At 31.5% G+C, this 14,730-nt stretch overlaps 1 protein-coding gene across 1 annotated transcript; it reads right to left on the bottom strand.

The window, feature by feature from the left end:
* Positions 1 to 6,630: 6,630 nt before the first annotated feature.
* Positions 6,631 to 8,088, bottom strand: LOC149166622 (pathogenesis-related thaumatin-like protein 3.5). Its single transcript, XM_089431378.1, has 2 exons — positions 7,654 to 8,088; positions 6,631 to 7,582 (listed from the first exon to the last, which is right to left on the bottom strand). Exons 1-2 carry the CDS (start codon positions 7,700 to 7,702, stop codon positions 6,891 to 6,893), a joined length of 741 nt encoding a protein of 246 aa, XP_089287504.1. The 5' UTR covers positions 7,703 to 8,088; the 3' UTR covers positions 6,631 to 6,890.
* Positions 8,089 to 14,730: the final 6,642 nt, after the last annotated feature.

Below are 14,730 nucleotides of genomic sequence, written 5' to 3'. Positions count from 1 at the left end.
ATAATCTATGATTTTAATCCCTATTTAACCATGGTAATCATCATTAACCATGGAAAACCATAACCAATCAAGGTCAACTATATTCAACTAAGGTCAATTATGGTCAACCTCAATCAACCGTTTTCAATCCTCTTTAACCATAGTCAACCTCATCAACCATGGTTAAATTCATTAACCCTCTTCAACCATTAATGTAACAATTTGACGAATATATACAAATATCATGGCTTGTTGAACAAAACCTAATGTCATAATTTGATGAACACATGGGGGCTTCACTCAATGAACCTCTGAGATATCACATGCATTCATGGCATACTAAAAAATACCCTTAATTTGACTAAATTTTGGAAATTAACTCTAAAACCCACAATATTTAACCCCCTACCAATACAAACCCAATACACCTTCCCAATTTAAAAAACCCCTACTTTCACTAGATATTATAGGTATCAAATATTTTAATTAACATTTTTTATACCCCTTGATATTTTTTCATTAACTTTGAGCTCCATACTTTATACCTACCAATATTAAAACCCTTTACCCCCTATTACATGCTTAATATATTATGTCATTTTTTCCTCAATATATATCCCCCAATATGAATGCACGTGGTATGGTATTTCTCCCCCAGTGAAGCCCCCATGGATAAATATTACTCAACATCTCTATATGAAAAATGTATCCTAACATTGCATTTAAACATAACCCTTCATATGTCACATTTCTTGATGGCACAATGTGAAAACTGATACAAAATATTGTAATGCAATAATTTGATGAACACATGGGGGCTTCACTCAATGAACCTCTGAGATATCACGTGCATTCGTGGCACTCTAAAAAATACCCTTAATTTGACTAAATATTGGAAGTTAACTCTAAAACTCACATTATTTAACCCCCTACCAATACAAACCTAATACACCTTCCCAATTTAAAAAACCCCTACTTTCACTAGATATTGTGGGTATCAAATATTTTAACTAACATTTTTTATACCCCTTGATATTTTTTCATTAACTTTGAGCTCCATACTTTATACCTACCAATATTAAAACCCTTTACCCCCTATTATATGCTTAATATATTATGTCATTTTTTCCTCAATATGTATCCCCCAATATGAATGCATGTGGTATGGTATTTCTCCCCCAGTGGAGCCCCCATGGATAAATGTTACTCAACATCTCTATATGAGAAATGTATCCTAACATTGCATTTAAACATAACCCTTCATATGTCACATTCTGATGCAATCAAACATTTCTTGATGGCACAATGTGAAAACTGATACCAAATATTGCAATGTAATAAACATTGTGACCTCATAATGGTACAAATATTATTCAATGTTGCAATGAAACAAACATTACTGACATTGCAATGAATCAAACATAACCCAACATCAAAATATGGCAAACATAGTCCACCATGTTAAAACATGGTTAAACATGGTAATCCATGGTCAATCATAGATAACCATAATCAATCATAGAGAATATGGACAACCATGGTTTACCATAGTGAACATGGTCAATCCATGGTCAACAAAAATCAACATGCCCATCCATGGTCAATCATGGTTAAAATGGCCAAACATACTGTATTATGTTCAACTATGGTGACCATGGCCAATCATTGTCAATGGTCAACCATGGTCACTTATTGTCAACTTTTATCTCCATGTCAATCGATTCAACATGGTCATCCTTAGTTTACCATAATATATGCTAATAATCCCTCCTCAACCATCATAAAAATGGTGATGATGGTCAACCATGGATAACCATAGCCAACCATGGTTGTCAATGGACAACCAATAATAAACCATGGTTAGCATGGCCAACCATGGTCAACATGGTCATCCAAGGTCACACTTAGTCCACCACAATTTATCCTTTTAATCCTTGGCTAACCATGGTAATCATGGTCAACCATGGTCAATTAAGGTCAACCATAATTAATCAAGATAAGCCATAATCTAGCCTCTTAATCCCTCACCAACCATGGTAATTATGGTCAATAATAATCAACCATGGTCAACATTAATGTAATATTGTTTGATTAATGTAATGTAAATTCATTGTCACATTAATGGTTTACCATGGTCACCTTAGTCAACCCTGTTCAACCTCAAGCAACCATGTCAACCATTGTCAAACCTCATCACCCATTTTTAACGAGAGTTGACCTATGCCAACCATGGTCAACAAATCCACTCACACACGTTGTTGTGAACTAGCACAACTACATTAATAAATGCAGTTGATATATGTTGATCAATGATATTTTCCTCATTTTATATGCTAAATAGCATATGAAAATTACACCGATATATATGAACCATATTTACTAATATAATTGTGCTAGTAATTTGAAAAAATAATAATAATATCATAATTACTAATAACATTGTCTATTATTATTATCCTTGTTGAAGGCAAATTATATTGTTTTTTTTTTTTTAGTCAAAAAGCTTTGACTTTCAATTAGTTTTGAAAATTTTAAACAGATTCTATGAAATTTATTAAAGTTTTGAACAAAATAAATATTAAACTGAATATTTTGATTTTTTTTAAATGTAAATTTATGAGAGATTTTTCGACTTAAATCACACTAGCCTCCTCGATGCAGACATGATGATCGGTCTTCTGCATCGAGGAGACTAGTGTGATTGCTAGAGTGTCCCAATTCCATCACCGGAAATTTAGGGAAGCGCTTGAGATTGAAAAAAGGCTGAACAATCTCAATAGAGAGGATGGCTGGAAGATCAGTAGTTGCTGGGTCCCAGCCCTCTCCTCCTAGGCGTTGTCTTCCTGCCTTCCCCTCCCTATTTATTGTTTTTTCTTGTTGTCTTTTAAGAAATTTTTCCCCTGGTTTCATGTTTCTTGTGGCCTTTGTTCTTTGAGGTTGATTTTGTTGGAGGTATTGTAATAGCACTTATTTAGGCTAATAACATAAAGAAAATAATCTTGAAATTAATCTATGATAATTTTAACACTTAAATAAACCATTAATTTTAAATATTAAAATATTCTTTCTAACCCTTAAATTACTCTAATATTTATATATTTATTTAACTTTTATAAATAACTTTTGAATTAAAATTACTTTATTTTTAATTTATTTTATTATATAAGTCCCTTTAACTTACATTTTAATAAAATTATAACTTACTATTTATATATTACTCTAATATTTATAACTTTCATAACTAACTACTCTAATATAAGACTAATATCTTGATAACTTACTATTAATTTATTTTTTAATTGATTTAGATATATATTGATAATATCATAATTATAATTTAAATTACTCTATTATCATACCCTTAAATCACTAAAATATTTATATATTTAACTATTAATTTAAAATTAATTTAGTTTATAATTAATTTTATTAGTGTATGAAATCAGTCCCTTTGACTTTTATTTTAATAAAAATATATCTAGCTATTTATACATTACTCTAATATTTTATATTTTTAGTAATTCTATAACTAACTATTAATTACTCTAATAGTTAGATATAATAACTTTGATAACTAACTATTAATTTTAAGTTATAATTTATTTTTTAATATATATTTATAATTGTAAGTGGATAAAAAGGGTCCATTTACTTTAATAAGAATTTAACTAACCAGGGTAACTTTTTTAATTAATATACCCCTATTCCTGTCCGAACTAACCAATCAAATCTAGTCGTTGCCAATATAGCCGTTACCTAGTCAGGGAATATAGCCGTTAGAGGTTCTGCTCTATCTATTTAACATGCAAAGCACGATCTGTTCTTTCAACATGTCCTAACGATGAACCACATTGGTTGGTTTGAAACGCGTCGACAAATGAAATATCTTATGATTTACGCTGAAAAATCTATCATAAACTTAATATGGATCGCAAAAGCCTCAATTCAACAAACAAATGTAAATTGTTTTTTCTAATTGGTTGATGACTAACTTTATGTGGCTTTAAATAGATTTGTGAGATATAAACATTATATTAAAAAATAAAAAATAAAAATCTAAACAAAAAATTATATTCACTAAATATTATAATAATTATTATTATTGACTTTGCATAACACAATGCTATGTGAATAATTACCCACCATAATTTAAACAAATAATTATATAAAAATAAAAATAAAAATAAATATAAATATAAACAATATAATTTTTATTATATTAAATTTTTATATTAATTTTTAATTCTATATAAATTTAAAATTAATTTCATATATATATAATTATAAATTTACATAAATTTAATATTATCAATAAAATTATTATTATTATTTAAAATTATTAACTACTACGTAAGACTATTTATTGAAATGATAGGTTAATTGTCCTTTTCTATAAGTTATGTGGTTAGTTATCATTTTCGTGGAACTCGTAGTCTCGTCCATTCAAAAAGTGTTATTGTGCGTATAAAGATGATGGGGATGTCTATTTCATACAAATTAATTAGTAATGAAGTGTTGATTGGATTTTTCATTCAGAAAGTGTTAATGCGCCCTCAAAGATGATGTTACGTCATAGAAATTAATTGTTGAAATTATTAATAATATCGTACTTTTGATTTATAGTTTTGAATTCTGGATGCAGAAAGTGCCATCCTGATTGTCATGCACTATGCTGTAAACTATGAGATAATAAGACCTTATTCAAAAGCAAAATGTTATTTTGTTGAATAGGGTTTAATTTGATTTATTGTTTTTTATTAGTAATTATTATTTAAATTATGAGAAAAAGTGATGTTGTTTATTTAATTATTTATATAAATGATTTTAAATAAAATATTTTTAAAATTATATATTTATTCAAAGTGTTAATTTAGTTGGTAAAGTTTTTGTCATTCAAATATTTTTGTCATTAAAGTATTTCTATTATGGAAAGGTTACTTGTTCAAATTTTTAGACTTTTTAGGTTAAGTTTTGTGGTTGAGCCACTTCATATATATATAGATAGATAGATAGCTTAGTTGGTAGAGTCCTTGTCATTAAAACACCTTTGTTATTGAGAGGCCACTTGTTCAACCATAAGCACATACACTTTAACTTAAAGCTCATGCCAAAATTTATGGACCATTGGTATGTTATATAAAGCAGGTTGGAGATAGAGTAATTAAATTGAAGAGTTTTTAGATGTCTAATAAAAATAATAGAATTGAGTAATTGATTTTATTTATTTTTAGAGTTATTATGTAGTTTGTTAAGACTTGGTACAATAGTCATAGACTTTGGTTTTTATAAAATGTGTCCATTTATTACTTAATTAAAAAATGTATTTATTTGGTGGTTGGATATGGAAATCTCAAATGTGTGATTACCATGGTGTTGATGTGTTTGATACATTCACACAACTAGGTTTGGGCATTTAAGTGTTGGGGTGTTCGCCACACAACTTTATCCTTTACTCGTCAAAGTATATGAATAAAGCAAGTTGGAGATAGAGTAATTAAATTGAAGAGCTTTTTAGATGTCTAATTAAAATAATAGAATTGACTAATTGATTTTATTTATTTTTAGAGTTATTATGTAGTTTGTTAATATTTGGTACAATGGTAATATACTTTGGTTTTTATAAAATGTGTCCATTTATTACTTAGTTATAAAAAGTATTTATTTGGTGGTTGGATATGGAAATCTCAAATGTGTGATTACCATGGTGTTGATGTGTTTGATACATTCACACAACTAGGTTTGGGCATTTAAGTGTTTGGAGTGTTTGCCACACAACTTTATCCTTTACTCGTCAAAGTATTATGAATTTCTTCAGAATGCATGTCATGTATATTATTATTCTTTGATATATTTGAGTTCTCCAAATACTATTTGATATATTTGAGTTCTCCGAATTCCTATTTAAAAGTAGGCTCAAATTTGTTTTATGGGTCTTTTTCCTTTAGTCCACATAACCTTATCCTTTACTCGTCAAAGTATTATGAATTTCTTCAGAATGCATGCCATGTATATTATTATTGTTTGATATATTTGAGTTTTCCAAATTCCTATTTAAAAGTTGTCTTAAATTTGTTTTACCTGTCTTTTTCCTTTAGTCCAATTCATCACGTTGAAAGTTGAGATTGATTTTTCCTCTTCAAAATACATTATAGTTAATAGGTTAGATCAAACTACTTGAAAACTTTTAGAGAATGGTTCAACATGAGTTTTAAATTTGTTTGAAATTATATAAACAATGATTATACATCATTACAATAAACCATTGACTAGTTTAGTAGTATAAATAAAAAAAACTCAATCTAACTTATGGAGGAAATAACATTTTTCACAACTTGAAATTTCAAACAAGATTGTGATTTTTTGTTATTCAAATTGCAACACTGTAATTTTATACATTAAATAACATAAACTCGATTTTTTAAAAATCTATTCTGATTTCAATTAAATTTAATTAGAAAAAATGTTTTGAAAAATATCACTTTATCAATTTCCTCTTTTGAATTAGAATTAAATTTTAATAAAATTAAATTCAATTTTTTTTAATAAAAATTATTTTTATATCCCATATTTAAATGATGAACGAAAATAAATTAAAAAACTATCATCTGACTTCATGGACAAGCGTGACCGTCAAATCTGTAACCTGAGGGCTTTCCTTAGAACTTGGCTAGATAAATTTTAATTAAGATCTTGTTACTTCATTAATGAAGTCTTTTTCAACGTTTGCACTGCAAACTTTTATATAGAGATCGGGGTAATACAAACGATATACAATACGGCATGTTGATAATTAGAAGAGGCTCTTCTTCATCCGCAGCCGAGAGAAAAACAGTGCTATACATACTAAGTAATAAGGCCAAGTATACTTCCGAGAAGACTTTGACGAAGAAAACCAGAGGACCTGATATAGTCTAACAGGCAGCTGTTGGACAGAAGGTGATGGTATAATCGGCATGGGTACAGGTGACAAGGCTGGAGGCATCGTCATAAGCGTAGCTGTACGCCGTTGGGCAAGCGGCCTTGAAAATCTTTGAATACTTGGTGGGAGTACAGGTTTGAGGGTTACCGTGGTCACCCGTGCAGCAATACTCCGGACTTCCGAAGGCATTGCACGCGCTCTTGCAGGCAATCACCCGCCCGTCGCTGCCCTTCACGCTCAGTTCCGCAGGGCAGCTGTTACGAAGATCGGAGCTGCACCCAGCGGTCCGGCAATCCCCCGTACCGCCCGCCGCGCGGATGCTTAACGGGACGTTGTACCCGTCCACAAGACTCACGTCGTAGAAATCCTTCTCAGCGTTGCCGCCGATTGTGAACTCCGCTAGAGTGGCGGGCGGCACACCGCTAGAGCCATCGCATTTGAGGCCGTGAAAGCAGTCCCCCGTGGCGCAGGAACCGGTGCCGGACGCGTTGAATCTGCAGCCTGTGCGGCCCCAGAAACGGCCAGACCAACCCGTCGGGGCGTTCAGCGGAGCAGACTGTCCCGGCGAGAGGGCAAAGCCGCCACCGCCTAGAGACGTTCCGCCACCTCCCGCGACGCCCGGCCAGATTGTCTCGGAACACTTGTTCACAAAGGTGAACACTGTTCCGCTCACTCCACCGCACCCTGCATCAACACAAACAAACTCACAGGTCAGTGTTAGCTTTTTTACGACAAGCAGAGAGGGATTTTCTCACCGAGTAAGAGCGCCATCGCCAGCGCTGCGACCAAGGCCTCCGAAGCCATTAAACCAGAAACTAACCAAACCGAACTTGTATATCTATATATCGTCACAGAATCGGAGCCAAGCAGCGAGTATTGATAATTGGGTGCGGGTAGAAAAGGGTGTATATATAGGCTTGCCGATTTTTAACTGCTGCGAGGAGATCTAGTAGATGATCCTTCTGCTGTCGAAATGTGTCGCTTCCATGAGGGATTTGGGACAGAATACGACAGGAAATTGCAGTGGTAATACATGTGAAGAGAAAATTGCAAGTACTCTGCGAACAGTGCGTGTGGCCAGAGTACAGGCACGAGGGCCGCTCTAACAGCGTATGTTGAGCTTTAAAAGCTCTTCGTTTAAAGCATGGCTTGTTTATGAAGCTGGCCATGGCAATTTGCTGAGTGTGTGTTTCGTCTCCATTGGTTACCGGGTTAAATTTTTGTGACTATCAACTTTATTCTGTTTATGAAGCTGGCCATGGCAATTTGCCAGAGTGTGTGTTTCGTCCCCATTGGTTACTGGGTTAAATTTTTGTGACTGTCAACTTTATTCTGTTTATGAAGCTAGCCATGGCAATTTGCTGAGTGCGTGTTTCGTCCCCATTGGTTACTGGGTTAAATTTTTGTGACTATCAACTTTATTCTGTTTATGAATATGACCATGGCAATTTGCTGAGTGTGTGTTTCGTCCCCATTGGTTACTGGGTTAAATTTTGTGACTATCAACTTTATTCGTTTATGAAGCTGGCCATGGCAATTTGCTGAGTGTGTGTTTCGTTCCCATTGGTTACTGGGTTAAATTTTGTGACTATCAACTTTATTCATTCTTTTTTAAATTTCATTCTATTTTGAATTAAATAACTTTAGAATGCATTAAGTTTTTTAATATTTGTTAAAATATAATAATTAATATCAGCATAAATCTATTTTAAACATTGATCTAATATATGAGTCGAGAGGGATCCAATTTCTTCACGTGCAAATTATTTTATGAGTCACATTATTTAAATGTTTTGTATAGTTATTTATTTTTTTATTTTGTAGATATTTTAAATTTTTTAATTTTGGTTGACACGCCCAAAATTTCAACATTGATGACGGACTGGCAACTTTACACATCATACACATCATATTGGGCTGCAGAATGAACCTCTCGGCTCAATAATAATTTTTTATTAATACTAGTGCTCGTTCGGTATCTGTTGTTAATCATGTCCCCAATGTGGGCATATCCTAGTGCATTAATGGTTGAGATTGGGTGGTGATCTCTTTGTCATCCTCTCAAACCTTATTCAATGCCAACCATTAATCATACCCCAAATGCCTGCATATCCTAGTGCATTAATAGTTGACGTTGGGTGGTGATCTCTTCATCATCCTCTTAGACCTTATTCAATGCCCATAGCAGGGTGGAGGAAGGAGAAGGGCCTTGCATTCAAAACACAATTGGGAGATGGACTTAACTTGTACACCATAGAAAGACATTCATTCTTTCACTTGACCAACTCTGCAGGTTGTTGGACTCTCTGGTATTTGTATGGTGGTGAAGGTTGAGGAATTTCGAATTGAAGGGAGTGGCTTCTCTTGCATGTTAGCCATGGTTTGCAAACAAGGATTCACAATGAGAGGAGGGCAAGGAGAGGAGGGAAAGGACGAAGCTTTCGGCCTCATCTTACTTAGCAAAACCAAGGGGTTGAACAATTTGATGAAGACCTGCCTCAGCACATCAAACACTTGGTTGTAGCCATGAAAGCACAAGAGCTCAGGAACACTAGCGATGGAGATTGGGAAGTCAAGAACTTGCTTGGTTGACATCTGAGGGACTAGGAAGAGGTCATGTGGGTAGTTGAAGGAAGAATTATGGACTTAGATTTTCATCTAGTTCAAGCTCGCTTGGGTCTTATCAGGTGCACTAGGAATTCAATTCCTTCCCGTGCCATCATCTTTAACTTCCTCCACTTTGTCAAATAACTCAGACAATTCAAACTCAATATTCCAAGGAATTAAGCCTTAGTCTTGAGAAACAAGGGTCTCTTCCAAAAAAGGAAAATAAAAAACAAGCATTCCAAACACTTCTTGCTGTAAGGAGAAGGAGCTTCCTAATGCCACCAAGAGAGTCGCAGTAGACAACCCGAAAGGTGGAACCTTGCAACGAGAGGCCACCATATGCAATGATGGAACACTTGCTGAGTGGGAATTCCCACCATGATTCCCAAAAGGCCATAACGACCCCTTCCAATACCTCTCAGCACGCCACAACAACCCCTTCAAATATCTCTTAGCACTCCACGACGACCCCTTCAAATATCTCTCAGCACGACCTGGCTAGCTCACAATTTCCATGAAAGACTCTCCCAACATATGCTAATCTGTTATTTTTCTTGAGGTCTTTCGATGTTACTGCTTACTTAATATTTGCTACTCTTGTTTTGGTTATTATCTTATGGTGTGAAAAACTCACAATTTCCATGAAAGACTCTCCCAACATATGCTAATATGTTATTTTTCTTTAGGTCTTTTGATGTTAGTGCTTACCTAATATCTGCCACTCTTGTTTTGGTTATCATCTTTTTGTGTGAAAAACCTATCTCAGGGTGCTTTGAGAGACCATATGGTTTCACACTTAATGGCAAATGGTCCCTCCCAAGATTTTTCTAGGCTAGAATGATTCTTTTTGTCTCCATGGTTATCTATGCATGTGCTCTATGTAAATCTTTGATAATGTTAAGAAATTTTGCATACTTAAAAAAATAATTTTACTCTTAATATTAAAAAAAATAGTTTATATTATTTTAAATATACCAAAATATTTTCTTGATTTGATTTTTGAATATATTAATGTGTGTTTTTTTAAAATGTAATAAATTTTTGCTGAAAAATTTGTAAATTCTAATATTACAAAATTTTCATGATACTCAAACTATTTAAATATTCAAAAATACATTTTAAAGAAAAAAAAAATCATAATCTTACCAAAAATTATATATAATCCATATAAACTACATCTATATTAAAACATAATAAATATAATCTATATTTATTATTTTATTCATATAATATTTTATATACCTCATATAAAAATTATTTTATTGGTATGAATTTTAATTTATTCAAAATACAATTCAATTGATATAATATTTTATATACCTGATATAAAAATTATTTTATTAGTATGAAAATTAATTTATTTGAAATACAATTTCATTATAAAAGTTTAACACATTCTTTAGTTGAACAATATAATTTCAGTTTTCACTTATTTAAAAACATATAATATTTAAAATTCAACTTAATTGGTAAAATACTTATTTTTTCTATTAGAGAAGAATATAACTATAGCATGAGGTTCCATTGTCTCACATAATGTCAAAAGAAATCGACATCCCATAAAGTTACTAGAATAAAAAGAACCTTGTAACTGTCGTAATAGTTTGTACTGGCCCACTATAAAGCTAAACGAATCAGTTAACCTATTACACAAGACAGTCCAAAAGAATGAATATATATATATATATATATATCTTTTATTTTATAGTATATATTAAATAATTTATTGGATAAAAATAGTTTGTATATTTTTTCATTGAATAAAGAAATATTTTTATTTTTATATTAACTATATATTTATAAAAATGATTCGAAATAAAAAAAATCATAAATTATTAATAAATATAAATTAACAAAAAAATATTTAAATGTTAATTATAAATAAAATATTTTAATCTTCATTCTAATTAAAATATTTTTATATCGATAATTTTATATACAATTAAATCATTTAAAATTAAAAAACAAAAAGTGTTCTATCATCATTAGGTGTTTCTACCTCTTATTACCAGAGATGTATTATCCATTGATGTATTATCCATTTCCTCTTGATAATTTTATATACAATTAAATCATTCAAAATTGAAAATAAGTGTTGCACCATCATCATGAGATGTTTTCTACAACTTATTATGAGAGATGTATTATCCTTTTCCTCTGGTTCAATGTAAAGTTGATGTATGAAATTTGAAAAAGTTTTAATAACCAAAAAAATATTTTAATATTAATTATAAATAAAATATTTTACCATCCACTTTAAATAACACATTTTAATACTAATTTTATGATGATTTTGAAATTCTTATTTTAATGTTTTTTAACACATAACTAAGATTCAAAGCAATCTTAGTAATGTCTTACTCTTTTCTTTTCTTTTTTAAGTTTAAAAACTAATACCTATCCGGATGGATGCTAATAATAATTATTATCATTATAAAGTTAACATAAAAATATTTTAATTAAAGTGGATATTAAAACATCATCATATTTCAATTTTAAAAAAATTATTAGTTTGTCAATCTAGAAAGTGCAATTCTTCCACTACTCAACATTTAAAAAATAAAAAAATTCTATATAAAATATTAAAAATATTTCACTTTAACTTATATATATATATATATATATTATAAATTCCACTTTGTGTGAGGGGGAATTGTACTTCCTTTAGGTAGAAGTGTACTTCTTCCATATCTAAACATGAAGTTGTCAATTAACATTTTAGAAAAAATCAATGTCAATGGTAAATAAAATATTTCATTATTAACGCACTCTCTCTCTATAAAATAAAGTAAAAAAAAAATTATGGTCATGCAATTCCTTTCATAATAAATTTTAGTAGTCAACTTGGTGTAGAGGTTTCTTGTTCCACAAATAAGAGGCTCTCATAAATGAATTTGATGTTTAGCTTGTTACAAAATGTAACTCTTACTTGTCTTTGGTGTGCTCATTAATTCTAGAATAATTTTATTCTTAGTCTTTAGAAGGTTAAGATATATTTTCTTAATGATTTTGATTGTGAAATCATGATAGTTTCTCTATCTTGAAAAATCATTCATACATCTATATGTGTTTCTTTGTCCATAATATAAACCTATTGAGTGGAGTTGTGAGTTTCCTTTTGTTTGAATTCCAAGAAAGTTGCTACATAAAGAATTATGGATTATAAGCATTGCAGTGTGTATGTGAATTCGAACCTATGAACCATGAGCCTTATTGAGAAGTGTTTCAAACCAATATTAAGCCACAAAAATGATGTGTAGATTTTGCATTGAACAACACAAACTTGTGTGGAACCATGTAATGTTACCTATGTGGAAGTAATGCACTAAACGAAGGTCCTTTGAGAACAAGGTATTGGAATGTGATTGTGGTGTTGGATGGACATGAATGCATGGGGTTGAGGTTCTTTTCATTTGTTATCTAAATTCATCAATTCAAAGAAGAAAGTAGGAGATAGATGTGGAATCACGAAAGAGATTCTTGCCAACAATTTGTTTTTCGAGTTCTTACAAAACTATGTACTTCGATTGATGGAGAAAAGAAAAAGATAAAGATAATTATGGGGTTAGTGGGTTTCAGATCCCTCATGGACAAGACCTAAAAAATGTAAAAGTGGGACAACTACCACATACTTTTCATGTTCAACGATAGCCCTAACTTGTGGATTGAAGGCTACATTGTGCATGAGGAGATTCATCAAGGTAAAGGTTATGTTTTCTTCAAGGTTTTTTCAAAGAAACAAAGATTAAAAGATGACTGACCTTGTTCATCTGCTCATGTCTTGTTGAATGAAAATGCATGTTTATATGGCTTATGGTAGAGGTTAATTTTTTCAAATGTTTACAAGAGGCATGTGATTTACGTTTTATGGATTAGAAGAATCTAGAATATCATGTATGAAGTTTTTAGAGATATTGTATTAATCAAAAAGGTATTTTCAACCAAGTTTCTAAAAGGATTATAGAGACAATTTTTGAAGTCTTTTCAATGGTCATGTGGACCTATTTTTTCGAAAGTGTTGTTTTTGAGGAAGTAGAGGATCGATGTTTGAAAGGAGTTGAAGAGGTAAAGTAAAAGTAATGTATGTTGATGAATGGTTTTATATTCCCGGGAATATAATGCCTACAAAGGAGTGATAAAATTTTATATAAATCATTTTGAAGAACCTAAAATTGTTGTACCTATTGTAATTATAAGGGAGTGCATGATTGGTTGTTCCAGACACAATAGAAATTTTGGTCCAAGTTGTAAAATGTTGATTTCCCAAAACATGTCTTAAACCCTGTTAAGTCAGACCTACACATATTAGTGTGCTAATGATGTAGTGTGTATCCCTCTTACATAGAGAGAGAGGATGTGGCATCAAGTTGTGGAATTAACCACTAGGTAAGTACGAGGGTGGCAAGTGTACTTGTATCTTAAATTTATGTGTAATCATAAAAGTTAGTCTTTGATTAAGGTGTGGGGGAAGAATGTGAGATGGAATTATCTAAAAATGTGAGGGACCAAGTCAGATAGAATTTAACATAATTGATGAACCATGTAGGTGAAAAATATTCCTAGAGAATTGGTGAGTACAATAGATGTCCCCCATGTACCTTGGTAGATAGATTTCCTTTTATATGGACATCAATAATTAATTGTATGTGGGTACAAGAGGAACAAGAAGAATTCCAATTATCAATAAATCCAAAGTGAATCAAATAAATGTGGTAGAGATGGTTCTTTTGGAGGCACCATGGCAACAACATACATTTACTGATGATGGAAAAACAAAGTTAATTTTTTTTAGCGTTGTAAAATAGACTCATGATCATATTGTAATGTGAGTCGCACATAGTAGAAATTCTATAGTGTCATGTTTGGCTTTATGTAATGGTTCTTGAGGATGTATGTACCTATCATCTCCATGAGTGGAGTTTTCCATTGAATGTTCCTAATCCAATCATGATGTAAGCTTGATAAGGCATGAGTACTCTTGTGTAGTTCATGGTAATTTGAAAACCACTTGTAAGTGTAGGTTTGTGGTAATATGAAACCACTTGGTGTGATGTGGTGAAATTTCTAAGAGACAAGGAACATATGGAAATGGATTCTTGTAGAGTGTTGTAGTTCCTTGATACTATGATGTAGAAGCTCCAGGAGCATGGTTGAGAATAAGCCAACAAAACCCATAACATAGTTAATGATAAGTTGAGAAAACCCTAGAGTATGGTTACATATGA

Source organism: Pinus tabuliformis, chromosome 5_1 (assembly GCF_031772625.1).
Source record: "Pinus tabuliformis cultivar Carrire ecotype Pingquan chromosome 5_1, CPIR1, whole genome shotgun sequence".
Taxonomy (NCBI): domain Eukaryota; kingdom Viridiplantae; phylum Streptophyta; class Pinopsida; order Pinales; family Pinaceae; genus Pinus; species Pinus tabuliformis.
Note: the sequence above shows the minus strand (reverse complement) of the source record. Positions and strands in the feature narration are given on the sequence as shown.

Bases quoted from the DNA above. Each gene is read 5' to 3' on its own strand.
- LOC149166622 (XM_089431378.1), bottom strand. From the start codon at position 7,702: ATGGCTTCGGAGGCCTTGGTCGCAGCGCTGGCGATGGCGCTCTTACTC. The intron at 7,583-7,653 runs GTGAGAAAATCC...GTGTTGATGCAG, and splicing joins GGCGATGGCGCTCTTACTCG to GGTGCGGTGGAGTGAGCGGA.